Here is a 25,768-nt window from a genome sequence, read left to right on the forward strand (position 1 = left end):
TATGTCATCAAAATTTTACAATTATATTTCGATACATGATTCTTGTAGTACTTTGAATTGAAATCATATTAATGTAATTAGATTATACATTTGAAAATTATTTTCTTTTAAGTAGCTATCTCAGAAATAAAAAAAAATGCCTTCAAAAATCGACAAAAAAATATATATTTGGAAGCAATAGTAAGAAAAACAGTTTTAATTGAGACGATATTTTCACTGTAAAACATTGTAACTGATCTTATGCTGTAAAAAGAGTCAAAAGGGACTCATTGAGTAGATATATTGATTTGATTTCTTTTTTTATCTAAAAATGATTCAATATATAATTTAAAAAAATCTTCTAGGAAAAAAAAAAAAAAATATATATATATATATAAAATTATTTATTAATATCTTATATTTGATAAGTAGAAATAATTCTTCTTCTATTCAATATTATTTAATTTGCCATTTTTAGCCACGCAATTATTATTTAGTTTATAACCTCAAAACATTTTTTATTAAATACATATTATATGAGACAAAAACCTGGTTTAGTAGCAATATTGATTTGATTTCAGTATTTTTGTTGTATAAATTAATGTAGGTTAAGTGTTGATTTTTTAAAAGTTCCGCGGAAATTTTTCACACTAACATTAAAGAAGGAAAGAAATAAAAACTCTAAAGAGTGTAGTTAATATTTATCAGTTGGGTACAAATGACAATTTTGTACAAGTGGGAGATGAATAATTTTAATTGAGAGATTAACAGTATTTAAGATGAGGATAATGCAATAATTTGTTATTCTATGGATGATCAATATATTAACGGTGTTCTTTTTGACTGGTTTAATATAAATTACTAAAATATAATTATTCTGTGGGACATTATATATGTAATGTAAATGCCCACATTTACATTATTCTTAAATACATAATAAATACGTTATTTTAATGGATCAAATTGAAATGATGGTATGAATTAATAGTTGGTAATTAGAACCACCACTGCAGTAATAAACTGCAATTTGTACAATTTGCTTAAACAAGGTACAAAATATATACTTTTTTTAAAATCATATTTCAATAAAATATGGATAGAATTAAGAGATTCTTGAATAAATTATTCTTGTCATTCTTTGATTTATGGGACACTCATAACAAACTTGAAAAAATACAATTATTTCATCACAAAAATAAAAAGTCGACAAAATTACAAAATAAATGAAATACAAATTACAGGAGTAAATGAAGTTTTCAAATATCTTTAAAGTTGCATTTATCATTTTAGTTACGCTCACTCCATTAAATCTTTATTTATTTTTTTGTATCATATCTTATTTTTGAGAATTTTCAATTTGAATATTTTTACCATTTCTATAGGTTTGAGGCAACTCATGAGCAAGAAAAAAAATCAGTCGATTGATTTAAAAATTGTTTGTGCACTAAAAAATGACATTCATAGGGTTGCTATATTTTGAAAAAAAATTGGGCTAGTTTGATCGAAGAAAATATTGTCTCAAATTTAATACTTTAAAAAAATCAAATTTAAAATTTTTGAAAGACTAGATTTGATACGAAAAAACAACATTTGTAATTTTGTAGAACTAGAATTTGATATAGAAATTAAAAGATTTGTAGAAAAACTACAATTTTATTAAAAAAATATTTTTTTAAACCCGTTCCCTACCCTGAATTAATTTAAAAAACTAATTAAATAATTGTAATTAACGTATTAAATACTACCATAAGTATCTATGTAGATGTCAAACTAAAGACCTCTTTTGTGTTGGATTAAATTTTCTACAAGGTAATTTTTATTATCAGAAAAAAGAATGAACATCGTTCACACTACAGTGGTGGGATGCCGAAGGGCCATTGTCCCTTCCTTTTTTGAGATACGAAGATGCATATTATGAAAAACTAGATGTAATATTGTGTTTTGTCCATCTCTGACAAAATAACTTAATTGATATTTTTTTTAGAATTCCTTACAGTTTTGAAAAAAGTGATTCATTTTTTTTTAAAATGAAATACTTAATGTGACTATTTTTTCTCATAAAATAGGTGGAAGGAGTATATGGTTTTAATGTTGAGCCGAAACTCGTTTTTCAAACGAGTACTAATACCAAGTAGGGCGGAGCCTGAGATTGCAAATTAAATATGCAGTCATTTTCCTCCTTTTTTGTTGTCGTTGAATTATTTATAGATTGCACAGCTTTGCAGGTAATCTCTCAAAAACTTTGCAAAAATAAATAATTAACATGTCAGCTCTAAAAAAAGTAAAAGTCAATCGTAATAAACTCTGGAAATTCCGGGGAAATACCTATACTATGAGAAAAACTTTAATTTATTTTTCTAATCCAGAAAAACAAATAAGTTTGGCGTTGAAAATCCTATTCTGCCTTGACATAACTCTTCAATTCATTCGTGGACATTAACTTGCCACTACACAAGACCATAATTGATTTAATAACTATGATACTAAAGCAGTGTCAATTAGTGACAGGTTTGATCAGCCTATACTTCAGTTTTTTGGCACAAAGAATGGCTCCAAGAAGAACCACATGATGATGAATTGAAAATATTAGGAAGCTATTAAGACAATATACATATATATTCCTAAATTTCGAATATAACTAAAACAACATAGAGATATTTAAAATATTGTGCAAAAATTACCAAATTTCGAAAGCATTGTAAAGAAGCTAAAATCAAGATCCAGAAAGCGACTTTTTTTTGTCAAATGAAATACTTGTAAAATTAGTATTGGTAACAACAGTAACAAGTGGAATACAAAAGAGCTGCTCGTAGGTAACTGAATGAAACATCATGACAACTAAGCTGTTCTTCTCCCAAACATTCTTCCAAATGTCAGGGTGACCACGTTCATTTTTAGTTTCTCTTTTTCTAAACATACCGGGAGGTTGTATTATTTTCAACAAATAATAAATTTTTATGTTGCTATGTTATGTATACCTACTTAATTAATGAAACTAGTGGAAATGATTCGAATTAATTTCGTACATAAGAATTATTTTATTTTATTTGTAATATCGATTATTGAATAAATACATGTGCAAATATTAACATTTAATTATATACATACCCTAACATTGTGTGTAAAATTGGATGATCAAAATAAACTGAATCCTGTTACTATAGGTACATAATTTGTTATTTACAAGTAGTAGAGTTATTTTATATCGATTCATGCCATAAATGTTATTAAATATTTAGAGCCTCATTGTCTTCTAATATTTTAGGCTTTTCCGCCCTCTCCATTGGTGAAGATTTATTTAGTATTGTACATACATTTATATTTAGCTCCGGTTTACTTCTTCTCCTTTTATTGGGGGATTTACATTTAATTTACGTACATTGAATATACAATAAAATATCATTTAATACTTACATACTATATACCTATATAGTATGTTATAATATATAGGTATGATACTACATTTCAAAGCTATGAGAGAGAGGGAAAAGTAGGAAACAATCAATTAGGAGAATATTTTGCTAAAAATCCTCTTGTATCAATTGAAAATTTATTGTCTGATTGACACTCGTAAAATCCTTCATCTTTTGGCATCGCAGGATCGATCTCCACCTTGCTTTTTAATCTATGCCGACTCAGTCTCCATTCGCTTATCTAACATGATTTTGAGATAAAAAGTTAGTAAATATGTATACAATGAAGTTTGTGTATACTTTTATGAATAAAAAATGTTGAAATTATAAGGTTTAAATAAACAAATATTAACTATGGCTTACTTACACTGACATGATCATAAGCAGCATATGCATTTAGTTCTAATCCATCTTTTATCCATGTAATATGTGGTCTAGGTATGCCTTGAGCCACACAAACAAAACTTATCTTTCGTCCAAGATGATATCGTTTCATGAAATGCGAGGATTTAATTATTCTTGCTCCCTATAATTAAAGCAATCATATCCTTGGTATGGAGTTCGCCAAGGCGTTCATTTTATTACTCTTACTTTGTCATGAAGGTAGTATTTTTGACTCTTGACCGATGAAAAATGCAGAATTCCTGGACGTAGAAGATTAGGAGGCCTTTGATGGAATTTAGAAACAAAGTTTGCAGGCTTTTTATCCGACCACCATTTAAAATTCTCAAAATTACTTGATTTGTTACAATAAAAACCGCCAAAACTGATAAGCGCCATCAACAGGATTTTGATGGCTATGACCATACTGCTTTTTTTGCTTTCTATATAATAAATGAAATTACCGTAGATATTGTTAAAAACCTGTTTGCAGGAAAATCGATACAGATTAGTAATAGTCGAGTTCTATACATTAAAAACAGTGAACTTTCTTTCATATTTGAAGGAGCGGAAATTGTTTCCACTTCATTCTACTATTATACCTATGAATATGTATATTCTATATGCATTGTGCATACCTTATTCTACGAAAACATTTTGGGATTTTAAATGAGCAAGGCATGATGACGAATATCATTAATATTTTTAATTAGGAATGGGGAGTAAAAGTCTACAGTTTACTAAAGCTCTAACTTCTGGAAATTTTCAAAGATTTACTACAAAATTAATTATTTATCAAAATTATATATTTTTTTTGGTAGAAATTATTATATTTACTTCCTCATTCTTATCCATTATTACTATATTTATTGAGGTCATAAATAAAAAAAATATTATTGTACAATAAACATTATGGTGAGGGTGGTTTTTTTTTTTTTCTTTCAAAAATTAAATTTTAAATTTTTTTAATAAAATTTCAAAACTTCACAGCTGTTCGAAATTTTTTTTTCAAAATCAATACTTGTTAAACAAAAAACTACAAAAATTAGATTGGAAATATTAAATTTCTCGGAAATTTTTTAAAAATCGAAAGCTGTTCAAGGAAAATCAAATTTTTTCGAAAAAAGTTACAAAAAAAATATTTCAGATGCTAAAAATTTTTGAAATTTTTTTTTTAAATATTACATTTTTTGGATACAAATTTCAAACATCTATAACTATTCACCAAAAAATTCAAATATAACATTTTTTGTTACAAAAATTCTAATATCATGTTTTCTAGTTAACAGCAAAAATTCCTTAATTGGGGGGGGTTAAGACTTCAGACTAAAGCCCCTCCAGTCACCTACTTCAGACGCCCCTGGCTGCTTTACAATTTATTTTTTAAAGTCCGCTCATAACGTTAACTTTTTATTTGATGGTACCCCGTGTGTACCAATAAAAACATAACTTTGCAATTTCATTAAAATATAACTTTGAGCACAAATCACAGTTTTGAATAAAATGACTTAAAATTATTAAATCACTATATTGGATTTTAAAATGTATTTAATAATTTATTTAAGATTAAGATTCAATGGTTAGAAAATATGATTATTTGATGATTTATCACCGAAAAATAGAAGAGAGTTTTAAAAATGTAAATATTTACTTCATTGACTGTGTACAATATGTTTTTCTAATTTATCTCTTATAAACACTTTTTTAACCCTCTATTAATATACTGTGGTTCTATACACCTCAAAAAAATTTAAAAACTCTTTTTGTTCCTTTGAATCTACATTTTTTCGGCAATTTTCTTTAGTATACTCCTAAAACATTATATCAGATAATATTGAATTATTTATTTATCTTGATAATGCCTTTTTAAGATTAGATTTAGTGAATTGAATTAACAGTTGTACTTAAAAGTCGTTCTTTTACTTTTCCTTTTGAACTTTTTGATTATTTTTAATTTTCAATGTGAGTCATATAGTAGCAGTAACCACAGAAATGTTATGTTGTTGCAGTAAATACACCCTCATTAAAAAAACAAAAAAAACTAATGTTGTTAGGATTCTGTAAAAATGAATCTATGAGTTTTCTTGATAAGTTTCATATCCCACATAATGGATGTGAAACTCGTGCACCTCCAACTCATTTTCTGACATTCTCCTTTCAATTTTATTATGCCAATAATGATTTCTTTGATGCTTACTTAATAACTAAGCTCATCTGTATACTTCTAAGGAATTTAGTATAACATATGAATAGGAGTTTTTCTATTTTTGTTGGGATAGAATGATTGCCACATTTTTCTAGTATTATTGTACATTATGATGTATTCTGTTACTGTTCTTCAGCCAATTCTAGGGTGAGATGGGCTAGATTTTAGGTCTTTTTTACTGATTTGTTATTATGACAATATAAATTCTTCTAATGCCGGGAAGTTAACTTTAATATTAAATCGATTAAGAGATGTGGGGTTATTTCTTTTAATTTATATGATAATCAATTCTAGACATTTTACCATTCAAAGAGAAAAACATATACTTTGTTACATTTAAGCCGACATTGTATGAGTCTAACATTCATTATTTGAGACTTAAAACTTAGGAATAGATCTGGATAAATTTAGTTGAGGTGATTTTAAAATCTGCCACTAAAATAATACTGATATGAAGTAAAAAATAAAAACATTATGTTGATAAATAAATATTGAGATTTTTTTAAATTATCATCCATTTGTTGGTAATAAGTGGTAACTTTTTGAAAAAATGGTAATGTTATTTCCTAACCACTGTATCTTAATCATAAATATATATTCAGGAAAATCAATTATTTAATACATTTTAAAAGCCAAAACTTGGATTTTTATGTTTAAAAAAAAATAATTAACCCATATTTATATATTGAAGTATTATTCAAACATGAAATTTTAGAAAGTGATGCACAATTTTCCCCTGCATGGAATTTTCCGTGCATGGTATGTACATATTTTTGGAAGGTTTTTTGAAACTTTAGCTTGACATAAAGTAAGTTTAAAATACTTACTCTAGTACTTATCCAACTCAAAATAACGATATACGCATATAAACATTTCAAAATAAAATATTAAATTGTTGAGTAATCATTCCATCAAATTGTCTAAATTAAAGCAAAGTATACTGATAATATGGTAAACGTCATTTTAATACTAAAAATCAAAACTGTTCTATTGCAAAAATTATTGCATTGATTAAATTAAGCTTTTTCAGAGGATGTAGGTAAAGTAGGTATTTAATTATTTAAGGTCTGTGCCTATCTCAATACCACAAAATTATGTATGTCATTTTTATTGTTGATTATAAGTTAAAAGGAATTGCAGTCATGTTTTGATAATGATGTTATTTCAAGGACTGTCGTTCATTAATCCTTTGAACTTGAACTATGAATTTATTCATTATATGCATGTATCTCCATTGTACATATTCAAAGTTATCTCGATTATAAATGATTTTTTTCTTTCTTAGTTTTCCTTACCAATTAGAAACAAGTCATTACAAATATTTGAACTTTTTTAAAGACAAAGTTGATAAAAAATTTATGCACATATTTATACGAGTAGATACATTGTATATGTACAGCGTTCATTCATATCAGATTTCAGTATCAATTTCATAGCTGTGGATTGAATGAGTGTAAATATGAATTGCTATCGTTTATATAAGATAATATATCAGCTAATTGAACCTATTGTGCCAATAACTATTCAAATACATAGAACAAACTTTGTTGATATGTTATTATTCTATAAATATACTGTGTGTATCATCAATTAAATTAATTTGATGAATAGATTTGGCATTGAAGAATGAACATGTTTACTACAGTTCCATGATTACTAAGGTCACACGTCTTACTTCCTAAATTGATCTACCTACTTGCTATATATAAAAAGACAAATAGTTAAATAAATACATAATTTGTAATAACAACAATTATGTATTTAATTAAATAGGAACCTTCATTCTCAAGTAATCTTAACTTCCTTATTCTGATTCAAGGCTCAGTCACAAATCTAAACTTGTCATATTAAAAACTCACTTACTTAAGAAACGTACTTCCTACTTTGTTTAGCATAACGGCGACATATATTATTGAGGGGCTGATGATGCTATATATATATATTTAATCAATATGCGACCACCCATTTCAATCTTTTTATGTGTATGTAACATTTGATGATATTCCGTGCAATGTACACAGTTGTACATGTGTGTACATAATATCTAACCTTGAGGATCATTATATGATGTACAAACCTGAATTAAGAGAATGGATATTTCCCTAAATGTGTGAATGTCATATACAATAATGTAACGATGTATTGCAAATAAGTTGAACATATTTATGTAGAGATCCATTACATGAAACTAAATATTTTTTCTTTATTTTAAAAATCTAATACAAATAAGATAAAGAAATTGTAAAAAAAAGTTATTGAAGAAGATTGTAACGGAATTTACATATTATAATAATTAATATGAACTTTGAAATGGTAAAAAGAGTTACACCACCGTTGGATGGGGCAATATAGGTTTACAAATACGTTGAGGGGGGAGTACTGATAGAGGTAAATCAGTTCAGTTCATTTTCAAATAACACAGAGGTAAGCTTTGTACAATAGCTATGCGCTATATTGTATATACTTGTATACATACATATATCATGTAATAGCAACATATTTTAGTATCTTCATTATATAAAATAAAAAGGATTGCGAATTACGAATTGGTTCAAAATTATGTATCCATTTTTGAGACCCTTTTCTTATATCATAAATGGATTGAGTTTATGCAGCCTTGAAGATCATTAACAATAGTCAGATTAGCATAAGATACGTATTTCTTCCTGGTAAAGACAGTTAAACAAAAAATATATATTGATATAAATGAAAAAAAAAACTTAAAGGATGTAAAAATATTCTTTTAATAATAGACTCACATCCATCATTGATTTAAAAAAGTATCAGGCCTCTATAATTCAAGGCAAAATGTACTTTTTTCATAAAAAATAAATATTTATTCTTTATGAAATGATTTACGACAAATAATTATAATTTAGAATGGTATTTATCACAGGATATAGTTATCTATTGAATGATTATTGTGGCTTTGAAAAAAAAAAAAAGTACAAAAAAATATTTGCCATATTAGAGAGATCGTTGCAAAGTATGTGGACAAATAAATATTTTTATAGAATATATAAATGTATTACCCCGTACAAAGATATAATAAGAATAATTAAACTAACAACGATATGCAAACATACGTACATAAATACTGTTTTGAAATGATTTATCTACGTATTCCAAAAAAGCTCGAGTGCTGAATGAGAAAATTTGTGATTGTATTCATTATTATGTATTATTGCATTGAATTCAAATTCTAAAGTGAGAATGTTGATGGAAGAAATTGGTCCAACAAGACAAAATTAAGTTCGTAGAGAGACGCAAGTATTCAGAGCAGAGTTGGCTCACTCAACCTTTCATAGAATTTAAAATAAATCTATTTCGTGTTTATGTATGAATGTATGTATTGTATAAATGATATTTTGAAATTCTTCCAAAAAAGTTAATCCCAGTTATCCACCCGGGTTGATTTTAGACAAAAAAATTACTTTTTCCAATATTCATCTGAATAAACTTAAGGACTTATGTTTGTTTTAAGTCTTTGGCTTTGTGTCTTGTGACAGAGCTTTCAAGGCTTGGAAATATTTTTTTAGTCTTTGTGGATGTTTCTCCAGTCTGATTTTATACATTGCCATTATTTGCATTTATCTGTTATTATATCAATTGATTGGTTTTGGTTTAACAGCAAATTAAAAGAGTAACGACGAAGAAGGAGTAGATTATAATATGTTTTTTGATTGTAGAAGATGATATACAATACATATTAAGAATGTATGATGATTATGTTCCTTATGAAGACTACTTTATCATTGTAATCGATGTGATTGTAGCGGATAAATCCTCATTATTATTACTTGGGTAATAGTTTATACGACTTTCAGTTTTAGCACATAATACACACACACTTTTTATATAACAGTCTTTATGGGTTCCTTTGTTTTTGTTTTTTGATGTCCTATCGGGACAAAATCCATTATTTAAATTACTAGATTATTCAGCCTATACAAGAATTAAATCCTTTTTTTAAAAGAAATATCCTTTTAATCGAAGACGTCTACGAAGAAAAAATGAAATAACAAAGTAATAAGTTCACATTTCCTAAGAAGAGCGAGAGGATTCTTCATTTGAAATGGACGATGAGACCTTAGCGCCGCTGAGGTCAATCCCACATGGTGGAATGTCAAATATTTCACTCCATAATACTGGTACCTCCCTTGTAAGTCGTCCACTACGTCGACGGGATCTCAACCAGTCTAGGGATTCTCTGTGCTCTTTTTCTAAGGTACGAAGCTGCGACTCTAGTCGAAGTATTTTCGTTAGGAGAACTGGTCTCTCATTTCGAGCCTCTGAAAGAGCTGAACCATTCTGCAAGAAATAAAAGGAAAGTTATGTATATTTTATCGAGAGTATATCACAGTCTCTCTCACCAACTCAACGGAGTCCTCTCTAATCAAGTCTTCTAAAATCGATAAAATCTTATTTCTCAGTCTATGGATACTTGCACTTTGACTCAATGCTCGTCGTGTGGGCACAAGGAGCAATAAAGCGGAGAAGAGTGCCATTTGAGATGCTTTTAAATTTAATTGATGAATAGAGCTCCAAAAAGAAAGGATCCCTTCTACCAAACTTGGCTATAAAATGAAAAATAGATATGAATTAAACGAATTTAAGTTTAGTTAAAGCAATTTGTCAAGTCCTAATATTGCATATACCTATGTATATATATATACTTATAACAGAATACATATTTATACAATATATATGTGTATTTGAGGCCTTGAATATTATTACATAAATGCCAAAGAATATTATATATATATGTAGGTATACATATGCATGTAATAATTGTATTTTTTTTGGGCAGAACATATCGGAAGTTACACATATTTAAAGATTTGAGTTGTGGAATATTTTTTAACCGGCTACAAGGTTGTTGTTTCTACTCCTGCTTCTGAAAGGCAAAAAATAAAGGAACACGAGCCTTTACAGACGACCAAGGACTAAGAGTAATAATAAAAAGAAGAATAATAACAACAAGCCCAAGGATTTCGGAGGAGTTATTACTTCCTTCTATCCAGAAAATATAATAAAGGGAATCAACTTTTTGTTAGTTGTTTCCTGTTTCCTAGTCCTTACTTTTTTCAGAATGAAATGTAGAAGTTTGGTAAGATAAATTCCAGGAAATTCGTCTCCTGGAGATACTCTCCGGAGTAGAGATGTCCAGAGAAGCCATGTTTCGAAGAATCCGTACTTGATTAACAGCAACTGATCATCTTGAGGAAGATCCAAAAATCCTGCAAAAGAATAAGATAGAAGGCATTGAGAAATCGTTTGTATAATTATATTATAGACCATAGAGTGCCCCATTTTTGGAGTTATTTTTTGACTACAACATTCTGATGGAACACATAACACAAACACAGTCTGCGAAATTTCAGTTTCCTCATGCCATTTTGGCATGATACTGGTTTTTACAGTGGAATGAACCTAGACGTCTGGAAATTAGCAATTTTGACACAAATATGTCTAGTTTTTATTTTTAAAGTGTCAGAACCTTGCAAAAAATGTTATGAGGGATATATATTTTTCCAAATAACGGTTTTGTTTATTTTTCGGAAGAAAAAATCACGGTTCAGTAAAAAAACAAAAAAACATGTAATATTAATGTACAGTACACAATCCCTATTTTTACTGTACCTGGAATTTGTTTGGAGAACTCCACAACTTTGGCAATAGTTGGAGAGATGGCCTCAATTAATCGCAACCAAAGCACTTCTCTTTCTTCAGTTGGATCCATCTAAAAGAGGAAATAGTAGTAGTTAATTATTCTTTTTAAATAGGTATCATCCACGTACCCCTCGCTGCAGGACCCTTTGATAATGGTTCTGACTTATCAAAATTTGTGTTGTATATGGACAATTGATTTCTAGAGCTAATTTAACAGAGTCCACAACATTGTTATTGGACATGGGATAGGGGGATGAAGCGGGTACAGGGGATGCGATGGTTTTTTCCTTTCGTCTTCGTTTTCTAAGAGCTGCAAATAAGATAATAATAATTTCATATTATATACGTCAAGTGTGATGAGTTCTAAAGTATTAATCCTTATTTATATACCGTGGGCCTGGAGCAAAAGTATTATTAGTGGCATTATGTAATTCTTTGTTTTAATTTATGAAAGAGAGTTTTTATATATCATATATCATGACCTACTTCTAAATTATTGGTTTTGGAAATTGAACTGTTTGAAAGTTGAGTTGAGTTAAATTTTAGAAGTATGTCGAATATGATATAACAAAACATTATCTCATGTATTAAAACAAAGAATAACAAACATCACTTGTAACACTTTTGAACTTTTGTATATTACACATATGTTCATTTATCATGATCATCATCCTTATTCACCATTATAGGCGAATATTTATTTAGTATGCATATAAGAAAACAACATACTTTTCAACTGCTGATGACGAGAGAACCGTTAGATTAGAAAATGGGGTCTCAGTGATGGTGATGATTCATGGAACAGGCATTTTGTTTATATATACTCGTACTAGTTTTTATGAATCAGAACGTACAATGTACGCCACACTACATGTAAAGTAACTTTCATATTTTGCATTCTTCAAAAAATGTTGGCAACTAATGACTCAAATTATTTATGATAATTGTAATTACATATATTTTTAAGGGAAGGGAGGAGTAAACAGGATAAAATGTTTATGATTATAAGAGAGAAGTAAATGAGGGATGAGATATTATCTGTCATTAATATTAAGACTTTATGATACCACAGACTGCATAATAAACCTATATGTAGACGTAAAACAAAATGGGCATAACACTTCATAAAAGATCTTAAGGAAACTTCATTTAATGGCCTTAGAAATTAAAAATAGACAAAGCCCTTGCATAGTTTTTGCCTTTATCCCAAACACACAAACAGTTATATTTAAAAAAATGTAGAGGGTCGTTATAAATTTGATTTCTTATTGCCTTCCAATCTTTGTTTTGTAGATTATAGTGTTCCCATTATATAGTACACTGCTGTGGACTTCAGAAATTTGAAAATGCAAGATTTTTTTTGCTCAAAATGGATTAGGATAAAAAAAAAAGGGGGGAAGAACTTGGTCCTTAATAACCAATTGATTAAACATACTATATATGAATGTTGAACGTTATAAAAACTTAATTTTGATGCAAAATTATGAAATGTAAGGATAAAAGTTGAATTCTGCATGTCTATTGGTTCTATTTTGACATCACAATATACGACAATAATAATCATTTATCCTTTTCCTTAATTAAAAAGGATGCATAATTTTTATTATTATTGTAAAATTTGTTTATGGGCCCCTTTACGAATGGTGAAATCCCTCTATTGTTAATATATAAGTATGTTTGGAGTTATAGGTAGTTTAAACTCATTTCAAAGACCCTTGTACTTATCTTATAATATACATAATAACATATACATGATATGAAGAAAAAGGGAAGGAGAAACACAATAGAAATTTTGAAGAGATCATTGCGCACCTACAATGTATGTACATATTCTCAGCAGCGGGAGCAACACGGAAAAATACTTTCTCTCTCACTACTCTATTGAATAATAACAAAATTTCACTTTATAATATGGTTGAATATACAACTTAAAAAAAATAACAACAGGAGTGTTTGGGCACAATACAAATATATACAAAAGGTAGATATTTTTTTCATGATCCATCTAGGTAATGAGCAATAGGTGTATTCAACTAATAAAATGACAACTCCTAATTTAAGTATGTATCACTGTATTTTCACAATTGGTTCAGTACATAAGTATTACATTTGTATGTATGTTTATGGTATAACTCATGACCTATTTTCTTCCTCGATCTGTGTGGAAGAGTTTGTTCAATTCTCTTACGGTCCGATCAATTTTATTGTATATATATATTTGCGATAAATCATATAAGCGAAGTTAATAGGAATAATGTTTATCTCTCTCTCTTTTGAATCTCTCTGTAACAATAATAAGAAAAATAGAAATCTTTGGGGAGTAATGAACTTGACGGACGAACTACACGGAGGAGTGAGTTACTCACTGCATCAATATCACAGGTCTATTTTTGACCTCTTTTTCCCTTCATACAAGAGAAATTCCCGTTCTGCGTTTTGCAGGACAAGCAAAAGTCTTACAATCAGTTTATGTATCAGTAGTTTCCTTTGCAAATGCAGTATTGTGGGAATGTGTCAAGCATGTGATAGGCAGCACAAAAAGGCTGCTACTTCAACTTTTATAAATTATAATATAGCAATGAAAAGAAGAAAAGTTCATTGTACTTAACCGTTTCCTTTATTTCATTACTATTGTTATTGTTATTATTACTGCAAAGCGTGTTTCACCGCGTGTGATGAATTTGTGTGTTCATCTAGTATTCTGTATTCATATACACCTCTTGCTACAACATTACAAATTATGCATTTCATCAACTCATAATAATAATTATTATTTACATCTTATTTTAAAGTACCCAAAATTGAAACAGAGAGTTTCATAACTGCCACTCAAAACTTTTAGATATACCTACATTTATTAGACTTTAAGTACATTAATGTATGTATATGATTATAGAGCATTTTCACTGACGTCATAAATTGTATCATAATTGGAGGGAACGTCATCTTGGGGGCTCTTAATTGGTACTGTTACAATATAAAGTGAACAAATCCCCAATAAATCTTCATGAAACTCCATCAAATGGCTTTAAGAACAAAAAAATAGTTCGCACCTGGATTGAATAGTATTTATTCTTAATCATAAACCTTGAATTTTGAATTTAATCAGAGTAATATGTACAAAATCCCTAGGAAATGGCTAGATTTGTACAATTAATATTTTTCTGATCGATTAAGGAGGAGAAAAGTAGGATAAGTAGAGAGAAATATCATATTTCCCCCCATTGTAAGAGTTAATTTATTGTCCACACTATAAAAATATGATTGTAAGGCGATTTAATAACATATTCTTCAAATATATCCCTAGTTTATATATAAACTAGGGATATATTTTTGATAGACAGGAAAGTCCATTTATTTGTTATTCCCGTTTTGACATGTAAATACACAGGAATAATTCCCTATTTTCCTTGATATTATTGAGAAAAAAAAGGGTTGCATTCTTATTAAACCTGCTTGTGTGTTTGCTCCCAAAATGGCTTAGATCAACAATACTAACGTCACATGAAAACACACTATTGGTAGTAATAGTAATAGTGGGCTATGTCATTGTATTATAGTTGTCGTTCATTCAACTATGAATTCAACTCAGAATAGATAAACATTACAGAGGCAACAGCTACTATAGACTACATTCTGTTAGCTAAATTTAAATGTCCTTCGTTTGCTAATGTTTAAACAACAACAACAACATCCCTTCTTCTTCTTCTCTTTTCCTCCTACTCCTTCCACATTGTACACTCTACATATGATGTGTGATTACGATTTCAAGGGCTTCAAACTAATCAGGAAGTTTATTCCTTTATTATACAACATATATGTAATACACATTCTTTACTATGTACAATCTACATATCATCATACTCTTCTCAACCCTTTCTATATATGTACACACAATATGTATCTACTAAGGTCAAACACAAGGTTGGTTGACATAAATATACATACAAATTATTTTGATTAAAAATAGAAGAAATAGGAACTTTTATCTCCCTTCTATTATATATAAAAGATATGTTATTACATACATATAATATAATATATTATATATTTAGGAGGAGTCGAGTTCATTCACTTGTGTTCCTCTCTTTCTCTCTATACATACATATATATACTGTAAATATTATTGCTATCTATCTACCATAACATCATATTTTTGTACGTGTCTGTCCGTGGTCCGTTCCGCGGATTAGCAAGTTTGTCTTAGTATTCTTAGTCTGTGCATGATTAAATAATTCGTAATAAAGGGAAAGAAGAGGATAAGAGAGTTTGTCTTAGTAATCATAGTATGTTCATAATAAAATCATTTGTTATAAAATATATAATACTGGTAGTATATCCTAGTTATATATATAATATTATGTATATGTATTAAATATAATCATGCATGTTGCTCAAAATTGTCATTTCGGTGATGATGATGTTGTTGTTCGATATTTTACGGGAGAGATGCAACCTTGAATGTTGCAAAAACTAAGAATGTTTTGTTCAGTATAAAAAGTTCAATACCCCTTCTACATACTCGTATATATATTCAACACATACAAGCTACAATTACTTTAAAAGTATGTATTTGTGTACGTTTGTAGAACATTACTATCCTGGAAATCATATTAGTATTTGCACTATTGATTCTACGCACACTCTGATATATTAGAGTTGCTCTTCCCTCTTGTAAATCAAATCAAAGGTGCATATCTCTTAATTAAGAGGGGTACTTCTCTCCATGGTGGCTTTCACATTTGAATTAATAGGTCTTATTCAATGCGAATAATAAATATAAATGCTCAAAAACATTTTTATTAGGAGTAAAAAGAGTTTTTGCATTATTTACTAAGAAAGTAGTGTTAACTGTTGGTTTTTTTGTTGGAAAAATAACAACAGAAACAACAAAAAAGAAAAGGGAAAAAAGAGTATCATAAACAACACGGGGGGGGGCAAAATAATAATAATAATGAAAAAATATAAGAATCAAAAGATTATTGAACTCCAGTAGTAACCAACATTATTACATCATTTCAAGAGCCAAAAAAGAAACGCGCGAGCGTTAGGAAACCCTTTTTTATGACTGAGTACCATTATTATTGTTATCGTTATTACTACTACTACTACTATGTACTACTGTGTACCTCCTAATTTAGTCCAACCATTATTTTGCTTATTCAAAAGCAGAGGAAAAAAGGAAGAAAAAAAGAAGAAGTTAACCACATCTTGAAGGAAGAAGAAAAGTTTCATTCCAAGTACAATCGTCGTGGAGTCTGTTGCTGCCACTGCTGCAATTTATGCTTTTAAAATGCTGTTTTATTAAAATACAAAAAATTTCCTTTTTTCTTTCTCTCTCTTTAATTTTGAATGAAAGGAGTTGCGTGAATTGCTTTTCAAAAAGTTCCGTTAAGTATAAATGATAAGGACAATAAAACTAAAGAGATTCTTTGATGGTTGAATTTTTTCTGTATTTCATAGATCATAAATTAGAAAGAAAAAAAAAAGTAGAAAAAACAACATGATTTTTTTTTTTTTTTTTTGTAACAAACAACAAACTATATGGATGTAAGTAAGTAATTGAGTAAGTATGTATAAGGTAGGTAGTGTAGCAATAGTAGCATAAATGTAACAAATTTGTACTTTGGAAGGAATATTATTGTTTTTCTTGAAGATTGTATGTATGTATATATCTAATAAATAAGACGTATATATATATACATACATTTAGTATCAATTATAGAATAATAATAATAAATATGTATGTATATGAAGAATGAGTGTATAAAAAGTAAATTTTGTGAAGGAGTACATAGGAGTAGTAGAGTATAGAAAGTATGCAGTAGGTTCAGGAGCAGAGGAGCAGCACTCAAACGACAAAATTGTATTGAATGATATGATATGATTTTTATATATATATATATATATGCAAATGTAATATTAAGTAGGTAAATACTATTGGGGTCTTTGATTGTTTTTTTTTTTTTGTGTGTGTGTGTTTTTAAAACTTACAATAACTTTTTCTATTTTTATCTAGCAGAGCGTTCCGGAGTATAGTGGAATCATTCGATAAATAGAAAGAGGAGGAAGATCGGGGTGGAGAAGAGGTTGTGGAGCTCACAACGTTATCATTGTCATTGCCTTTTGAAGAACTATTGCTAGAAGAGTTCATTTTACTTCCACCAACACCACTACCAGAGCGACTCCCAATCCCCCCTCCTCCTCCTCCACTGCCGATACCACCACCACTTCCATTCGTTGAAGAAGAGTCCCTTCGACGCCCATAGGCGTTTCCCTCATAACGATGACCATGCAGACGGTCTGAAAATGACCAGGTTGATGACGACACTGAAGAATCCGATATAGGATCCATGTCCACGACGATGAAGTCTTATGATGTGTGGATGATGTGAAATGATGAGGTACAAACGGTGAGGATGAGTAGAGTAATGACTATTGAAGAAGAATGGGTGAAGAAGAAAAAGAGTTTTACTTTTCTTCTAAGTAAACTAGCTATGCTAATTTTCTCAAATACTTTCTTCTTATTATTCTTGTATGGATACTTTAATATTAAACTTCACAAAAATTAAACCCATAGAACGTACGTGTACATATAAAAATATATTAGATACCGCGTTCCTATCACTGATCAAGTCAACGGAGATCTAACTAATATGTTATTATTTAATACATAAAAAATTCGGAAAAAAATTAAATTACACACTCTCTTTTTCTTTTTTTACAGGCCTAGTAGCCTCACCTCACCTGCAAGCGAGGGAGTAGTAGTGAGTACTGAATAGTGATTGAGAGGGAGGGAGAGAGAGAGCCGGGTTGCCTCATCTCATCTTGTTGTTGTTGTTGCGTTTGTACTTCTAGTGTCTATCTACATTGAATTGTTGTTGTTGCTTCACTGTAGTTGGAATAAGTTCCGTCCGGAAAGAAGGAGAAGAAAATAAGAATTTTACTTGATGAAATAACAGTTATGTTAGTGGTGGTGGTGAATCCTCTTTCTCTCTCCCTCTCTTTATCGGCACAGACTCCACCTCATCATAAGAAACTTAAATGAAAAGATGATGTGACATTCACGCTTCCGCGTTTTTTATTTATTTTTTCTCTCTCTCTCTCTAACACACACATCTAACATCTTAGACTGTGTAGTAAACACATTCCGCTCAAGACAACAACAGTTATTTTCCCCTATAAAATTATTTATTTATGTTTCACTTCTTTAAATCATGACGTTACGTAGCTTTTCAAGGTTACATTATTCATCAAAAGGTGGTGCAGTTAAATGCAGTTATTTTTGAGGACACTCATTGATTCTCTTACCCACTTTGAGAAGTATATCCTCGGACATATTATTTTCAAGTGATCTCTTGAGTAGTGAGTGCATGGACGGAGCCCCGTGTTTCAAAATCTACATGGGAGTAACTACATACATTGTTCCAATCTATATAATAATATGTTTTCACTAACTGTTTCTTTTTCCCCAAGTTGCATATTAGTTATTGCTTATGGCATTTACACTCAACGACTCTTGTCAGTCAGTATATAAAGGGTAGATACAACTGACAAGAGGTGGAGATTTCTGTCTTGCTTCCTTGCTATTTTCCTATTCATAAATATAATAATAGCTTATGTAAGCCATGTTAACCATTCAAAGAAAGAATTTTTTTTTCCAGAAATGTATTTAAAAAAAAAAAATTATGTCTTGAAGACAAAAAAAAGAAGAAGAAAAATGGGGAGGGATCTTCAACGCCTCATATATGTCTTTTTTAAGTTATATAACTACATATGTGTATAGGGTTTCCTATTTTCTATGAATTGTGTGTGCACATAAAAATTTGTTGGCTTAAAAAAATTATGTAGGTACTTTTAAGAAGTGAGAAAAAATGAATTTATGAATATCAAGCTTTACTTTTCAGACACTATTTGTATGGTTGGTTGTTATATCAAATTATAGGCCATTTTCGGCCCATTTACTATACCGGAAAGAAATTAACTTTAAACCACTATTAGGATTACACAAGATCATAGTTGTAACCTCGATAAATGTTTCATATGTATCCGATGTTCGACTAATTTTAGCAAACTAAAATTTGACACACGTTCTTTACTACAAAGGAAGAGCTTTTCCACCAAAAGTCATCAAATATTGGGATATTTGAGTTAAAATTTCTGTATTTAAATTATGGAGTTAAGTTCTATAATTTCAAATAAAAATGTGGTAGATATACTATGAAAATCTATCAGGTTCAAATTTAGTATGGAGTCTAAAATGTGTACATAGAGTGAGTACATGAGAACCTGAGGAGTGAACCTTAGAAAAAATGTCACAGCTCTCTAATGTATTGTGAATCTATTAAACTGTGCAATATGTTGTGGGGGATTTTGTTCAAATGAATTAAAGTCAATAATCAAATTTATCTATAAACGCAAAATCCAAAACTGATCACAGTTTTTTCTCAGTTATTGTAATTCTAAAATATCTGGGATGATAGTAATTCGGGACCATTATCGTTCATAGTCATTTTTTATCCTTACAACAATCCCAAATTAAAAGGAGGATTACTAAAAATTTTGTAAAAATGTTTTTATTGATTTTGTATCTTGTTCTGAACTCGATATATTTCCATTTTTATGCTAAAAAAATGTTGAGAAACGACATTCTCCTTTAAAAATCTATTTAAAAAATATGCATCTCCAAGGTTTTTGTCCAATTTTGTAGTTTTTCCCGATTTCGATCCAATTTCATGACGTCATGCCCTGAAAACAGGAAGATCAAGGAAATCTCAGGAAGATACTTCTTACTTGATCATCTTTCTCAATAGAAAGTTGGATTCCGAATTCCAAGATAGACGAGAGAAGGATCATTCATCCAAGGAAAAGTACCAGCCCTCATGAGGGAGTAGAGTGGACTACTTCCTGATGAATTAGATACCAGGATGGAAACAATAAAGAGATCCATTCACGATGAGTAGAGAATTTTAATATTTCAAAAATACAAAATGGAACAAAAATCCTTAGAGATGCATATTTTTTAAATAAATCTTTTTTTTAAGTTATAGATTGAATATTTTCCTATAATATAAGCTATGCCATTCCTCATCATCATGTTTTATAAATAAGTTATAAACATCTAAGGAAGAGTGTCATTTTTCATTATTTTTCAGCCTAAAAGTTGTAATATATTGAGTTCAGAACAAGATACAGGATCAATAAAAACACTTTTTAATCATAAACATTTTTACATATGTTTTATTTGTCCTACTTTTAATTTGGGGATGGTTATAAGGGTAAAAATGACTGAACGATAATTAATAGTACCAAATTATTATGATTCCAGATATTTCCGAATTCAGATGACTGACAGAAAAACTACAATCAGTTTCGGATTCTGTGCTTTAAGATAAATTCCTTTTTTGGTTTATTTGTATACTTCTAAAGAAATGGTCTATTGTTTGTACTTACAATTCAAAAGAAGATACATAAATAATTTCGAAAAATTGTGAATCTGAAACATTGTATCTGCAAACTATATGTATTTTATGTTATTTATATTATTCAAGGCTAAAAGTAACATTGGGTCATGAAGACGTTTTAACAATTAATTAAAAAAAAAAAATATGTAGGGCACAAGAGTAAAATTTCAGGTTTATCATAATTTCAATCCAAGAACAAAACAAAGTTGGCGTTTTTTCTACTAGTGTTATTATTTCTACATAATATATATATAGATATATATTTAAATAATGTTAATAATTAATTAGCAAGTCCAGTTATGCATGATTCTATTCGTTATCTAATGATTTGGTACATCCTTATTTAATAAAAAGTGAGGGATAATCTAATTGAAAGTGGCCGCCAATATTGGTATCCCTCACACAGAGTAGTAACTAGTAACAGTTAAGCATTATCCTTTCAAACAGGCAAAAAAAAAAAAAAACACGAAAGGTCAAATTCTTTTCTTTATTTTGTGCAATTGTGATCTCAAACAGATTCTAAGGACAGACGTCAAATGCACAACAGGTTGAAAAGGTACAACCATTTGTTTGATTGACATGAGCTATGGATTACAGTCCTTAGAAGAGATAAAAAAAAACCTTTTTAAGTCTACTATCGCTATACTTATTTGTGTATTTTTTCAAGGACAGTATGAATAATGCTCGGAGTACAGTGATGTATGTTCATGCAGAAAATTATGAGCTGATTTACTCTTTAATACTAGTAATAGATAATGCCATGATACTTTCAAATGGCATTGTAGAACGGATGTTTTTTTTTCATCAGTCATAGTGTTATCACTACAATTTATATTATGACTGAGTTAAAAGTATAACTCACTAGGGGGCACAGGTCTCAAATAATTTTTTTCAGTAGTAGTAATTATCGGTATTGTTAAAGATGAGTCATCTAAAGTAACTCAAGTCACTCTATAATTAATCCATCATTAGGGCACTGCCAATATGTTAGACTTATTTTGGAAAAGTTATTGAGTCTATAGACCAATTTAACAGCTCATAATTACTCTTAAATATTTATATCAATTAAAAATCAATTATCCATGACTTTCTTGTTGAATGCAGGTTTGAATAATTTCTCAGTCAACAATAAAAAATAAAAACTACAGCCAACTTTTGATTCCTTCGCCTTCTTTATTATAGAGAGATGTATCCATTATATACCTTCTATAAGAAGTCTTCAATATACGAGGTGTGTTAAAAAAGTAGGGTGACTTTTTTGCTCGATTTATTTTTTACTTTAGTACACTCGCCACGAACATATATTTACTGTATCAGCTATATAATATGTTTAGTTTGTTTTTGAGAAGCATAACGGTTAGAAGTATTTCGCGTGTTTGGCGATGTTTTGCTATCGGGGAAAAAAATGTATCTAATTGTGTGCAGAAAATGAAATTAAGTACTCCAAAACACTTAAAATGTTTACAAGATGGCCTGTAAGGTACCAATGACGAACCTCGCTCTGGTTCCTAGAGGAAGCTCGTCAACAACAGATGACAACGCTGAAGCAGTGAAAAAAATTGTTTTTGAAAACCATTGAAACACTGTTAGAGAAGTTGCTGAAAATATTGACATACCGCTGGTGCAATAAATTTTTTTTGAGCGTTTTGGGCATGCCACGACTGTCAGCAAAGTTTGTTCCGAAACTGCTTAATTTTGACAAAAGAATCGTCGCATTAGCATCGCTCATCAGCTGTTGACAGACGGCAATGATTATCCTGATTTGCTCAAGAGGGTCATAACTGATGACGAATCATGGGTATATGGTTATGAGATCAGAAACGAAGCCCAATCCACTCATCTTTGGTTATGATATATTTTTTTGGCCAAAAACAACACGACAATCAGGTCTCAGTTACCATATTCACGGGATTTGGCCCCATTTGAATTTTTCTTGTTCCCAAAACGTAAGAGACCCATGAAGGGACAGAGATGTGCAACGATTGAGGAGATAATGATTGCATCGCCGTCGTTCAAGGCTATATCGAAAAGTGTTTATGAGAAGTGCTTCGAGGATTGCAAAAAGAGTTGGCACAAGTGTATTATATCGGAGGGGGATTATTTTGAATAGAACAATATAAATATTGATGAATAAATCAATATTTATTCGTAAAAATACAAAGTTACTTTAACTTTTTGAAAACACTTGGTACTTATGTTTACTTCAAGTTACGTTAACCTGAGATAATTACAACAATAATTCTAGTTTCAGTAATTTAGTATGTGTTGTATTGATTAAATTAGACAGTCAGCGTACAGCAACAAAAAAACAAAAACAAAAAAAAAACAAGACTCATTCCGATTTGTCTATAACAATTATCACACTTCAAATAAATACGTTTTCTTCCATGAAATAATAAAACTAAAACTTAGTTAAACACTATTGGACGGTATTGTTTAATGCCCATAATAGGGATGAATTTTTTTTCTTGGAGTGATCGTTGATAGTTGTTTGAGCGTATTATTTCTTATAAAAGGATTTTTTAAAACACTTGTGTTGACTTCTTTTGAATGATGTTTGGAACTAAATCCCGAGTATAAGTAGGGTGTTCCTTATATTTCTGGGCTCAAAGAAAGTATATCTACTGTATCAAGTTGATAGCTTGGTTTATAAAAATATTAGCTTTATAATAACGTTTTGTTATTTACACGTGGCTTGAGTAATTTATAATGATTTGAAATATATTCTTTGCAGTAAAAAAAAGAATTGACTCGTGAACAGTTTCGTAAAATAATTTTTCATAACATTTGACGTAGGTTATCAAGGCAACATTGCATCAATGAACTTAATTCCTCACTATCTTATAGTACAATAAAAAACTAGTATAACAAATTCAAGCAAGGCCGGAAGTTCGCTCTGTATATCGTGAGGTTTGTCTAAAATCGGTTGTTGCTCCAGAATACACCGATGTTGTGCATGAGGTAATAAAAAAGATTGACATGTGATTGAGGTATCTTTGGCGTATGGTATGATCAGCATCTAGAGAAAATTGCATGCCAATTTGGCTGTAAAGAAGATTTGTTCATATTAGATTCCACGTAATCTGACAAATGATGAAAAGAAGACTCGTGTCGATTGGCGCCAGGAAAGGCTGAAAAAATTTGTTTGAGATGCATGCATCTCAAACAAATATCTGTGGATATGAGCCTGAAATAAAAGAGCAATCGACTGTATGGGCCTTTCCAGATGGGACATATCCAATAAAATTTGTTCGTAGGAGAAGCACAATTGGTGGGTTTTTTTTTCTCGGTTTGACAGGTCCTGAAGCTTCAGTGGCATTCAAGCAAGATAGAACAGTTAATTCTAAATGTTACACTGTTGGAAGTCTTACATCAAATCCGAAAAACAAAAAATAGAAGAAGAGGCGAATCATTGTTCATCATGCCAATTGAAGAGATCACATTTCTGCTCAAGCAAAGTACTTTTTGGGTTAGTCAAAACATTGAAATGATGGACCATCCGCCGTACAACCCTGATTTAACCCCCAATGACTTTTTCTATTCCCATACATAAAAAAAAATTACAATGTCAACTGTTTTCATTACCAGAAGTTATCACTGATGCATTAAAAAACTATGTTGTAGGTTAACTCGATTAGAATGAAAAAAAAAAAAAGCTTTGAAAACTGGTTCAAACGCATGTAAAAGTGTATTGATGTTCATGGACAACATTTTGAAAAGCAATAAAGGCAATTTCGTTAGTAACTATTTTTATTTTTTTTTCATTATTAGGCCAGAAATATAAATAGCAGCATCTAATTATATGTGTGTTTTGCAGGTCGTTATTTGAATAATCTACTAGAATGATCTCAATGAATGTTTAAAAAAGTATAGTCATTCTTTTGGACAAGATTAATGTGTATACATTGTACATAATCTAAATATCAGAATTATTTGTTAGTTAATTAGTAATTACATCGTTTTTACTATGTTCTATGTAGGTATTGTATATACATGGATACATCTCTCTATAACAAAGAAGGTGAAGGAATCCAAAGTTAGTTGCAGTTTTTTATTTGTTATTGTTGGGTGAGGAATTATTTCAACCTGCATTCAATAAGAAAAATGCCTTTAGTCAAGCTTTTCATAATGATATTCATAACTAACCCATCGCCCACAGCCAACATACCTTATTATTTTCAAGTTTTGTGTCATCAAAATGTGTTAAGTAATGCATTAGTTCGAGAGTAAAAAAGATAGAAAGAGAAAGAGTTCCCTGAACCCTTTCTAATAACATTATTCCCATAGTAACAGTTGTAAAAATAACTGGAGATTCATAAATCAAATAATGTATCTAAATCATATAAAGTCAATACTGTAATAATATTTGGAAATAAGAAGAAAAATTTAAAGAGAGCATCGGAGACGGAGCCTAGGCATGAATGAATCAGTCAAGAGAGTAAGTCCACGGAGTAAAATACTTATTTGGTATTTACATACAATGGTTTATTTGCGATCATATGGCGACTTATGATTATTTAACTGATATTTGTCTATGTAGGACCGGTCGTATCTTTCAGATTTCTATTTGATTTGTGTGTCTTGTACATGTAGATTGTAGAATGATGTAGCTGGATCAAGGTATAACTTGATATAATAAATATATAAGCATA

General features: G+C 29.6%; 2 protein-coding genes across 4 annotated transcripts; both read right to left on the minus strand.

Moving 5' to 3' along the window:
* Positions 1-2,994: 2,994 nt before the first annotated feature.
* On the minus strand, positions 2,995-6,975 carry LOC121120114 (immunoglobulin domain-containing protein oig-4). 3 transcript variants are annotated; one of them, XR_011780907.1, is made up of 5 exons: positions 6,807-6,975; positions 3,984-4,216; positions 3,760-3,918; positions 3,394-3,633; positions 2,995-3,324 (listed from the first exon to the last, which is right to left on the minus strand). XR_011780907.1 is itself a non-coding variant. In XM_040714951.2 (4 exons), the coding sequence occupies exons 2-4, from the start codon at positions 4,197-4,199 to the stop codon at positions 3,481-3,483; spliced, it is 528 nt and encodes a 175-aa protein (XP_040570885.1). In that variant the 5' UTR covers positions 4,200-4,216; positions 6,807-6,975; the 3' UTR covers positions 2,995-3,480. The 3 variants fall into 3 exon arrangements, 2 of the variants coding, with proteins under 2 accessions (XP_040570885.1, XP_071745708.1); XM_040714951.2 differs by having other exon boundaries at positions 2,995-3,633; XM_071889607.1 differs by lacking the exon at positions 6,807-6,975 and having other exon boundaries at positions 2,995-3,633; positions 3,984-4,455.
* A 1,166-nt stretch (positions 6,976-8,141) lies between these two features.
* Positions 8,142-18,675, minus strand: LOC121119712 (ecdysone-induced protein 78C). The gene is made up of 6 exons (XM_040714469.2): positions 17,647-18,675; positions 11,781-11,962; positions 11,623-11,722; positions 11,062-11,219; positions 10,353-10,556; positions 8,142-10,290 (listed from the first exon to the last, which is right to left on the minus strand). Exons 1-6 carry the CDS (start codon positions 18,005-18,007, stop codon positions 10,024-10,026), a joined length of 1,272 nt encoding a protein of 423 aa, XP_040570403.1. The 5' UTR covers positions 18,008-18,675; the 3' UTR covers positions 8,142-10,023.
* Positions 18,676-25,768: the final 7,093 nt, after the last annotated feature.

Source organism: Lepeophtheirus salmonis, chromosome 6 (assembly GCF_016086655.4).
Source record: "Lepeophtheirus salmonis chromosome 6, UVic_Lsal_1.4, whole genome shotgun sequence".
Taxonomy (NCBI): Eukaryota; Metazoa; Arthropoda; class Copepoda; order Siphonostomatoida; family Caligidae; genus Lepeophtheirus; species Lepeophtheirus salmonis.

Excerpts from the sequence above, each read along its gene's own strand:
- LOC121120114 (XM_040714951.2), bottom strand. The coding sequence starts at position 4,199 with ATGGTCATAGCCATCAAAATCCTGTTGATGGCGCTTATCAGTTTTGGC. Across the intron at positions 3,919-3,983 it reads AATACTACCTTCATGACAAA|GGAGCAAGAATAATTAAATC; the intron begins GTAAGAGTAATA and ends CTTTAATTATAG. Across the intron at positions 3,634-3,759 it reads CTGCTTATGATCATGTCAGT|ATAAGCGAATGGAGACTGAG; the intron begins GTAAGTAAGCCA and ends AAATCATGTTAG.
- LOC121119712 (XM_040714469.2), bottom strand. The coding sequence starts at position 18,007 with ATGGATCCTATATCGGATTCTTCAGTGTCGTCATCAACCTGGTCATTT. Across the intron at positions 11,723-11,780 it reads AAAGGGTCCTGCAGCGAGGG|ATGGATCCAACTGAAGAAAG; the intron begins GTACGTGGATGA and ends TTCCTCTTTTAG. Across the intron at positions 10,557-11,061 it reads TACATTTCATTCTGAAAAAA|CCAAGTTTGGTAGAAGGGAT; the intron begins GTAAGGACTAGG and ends TTCATTTTATAG.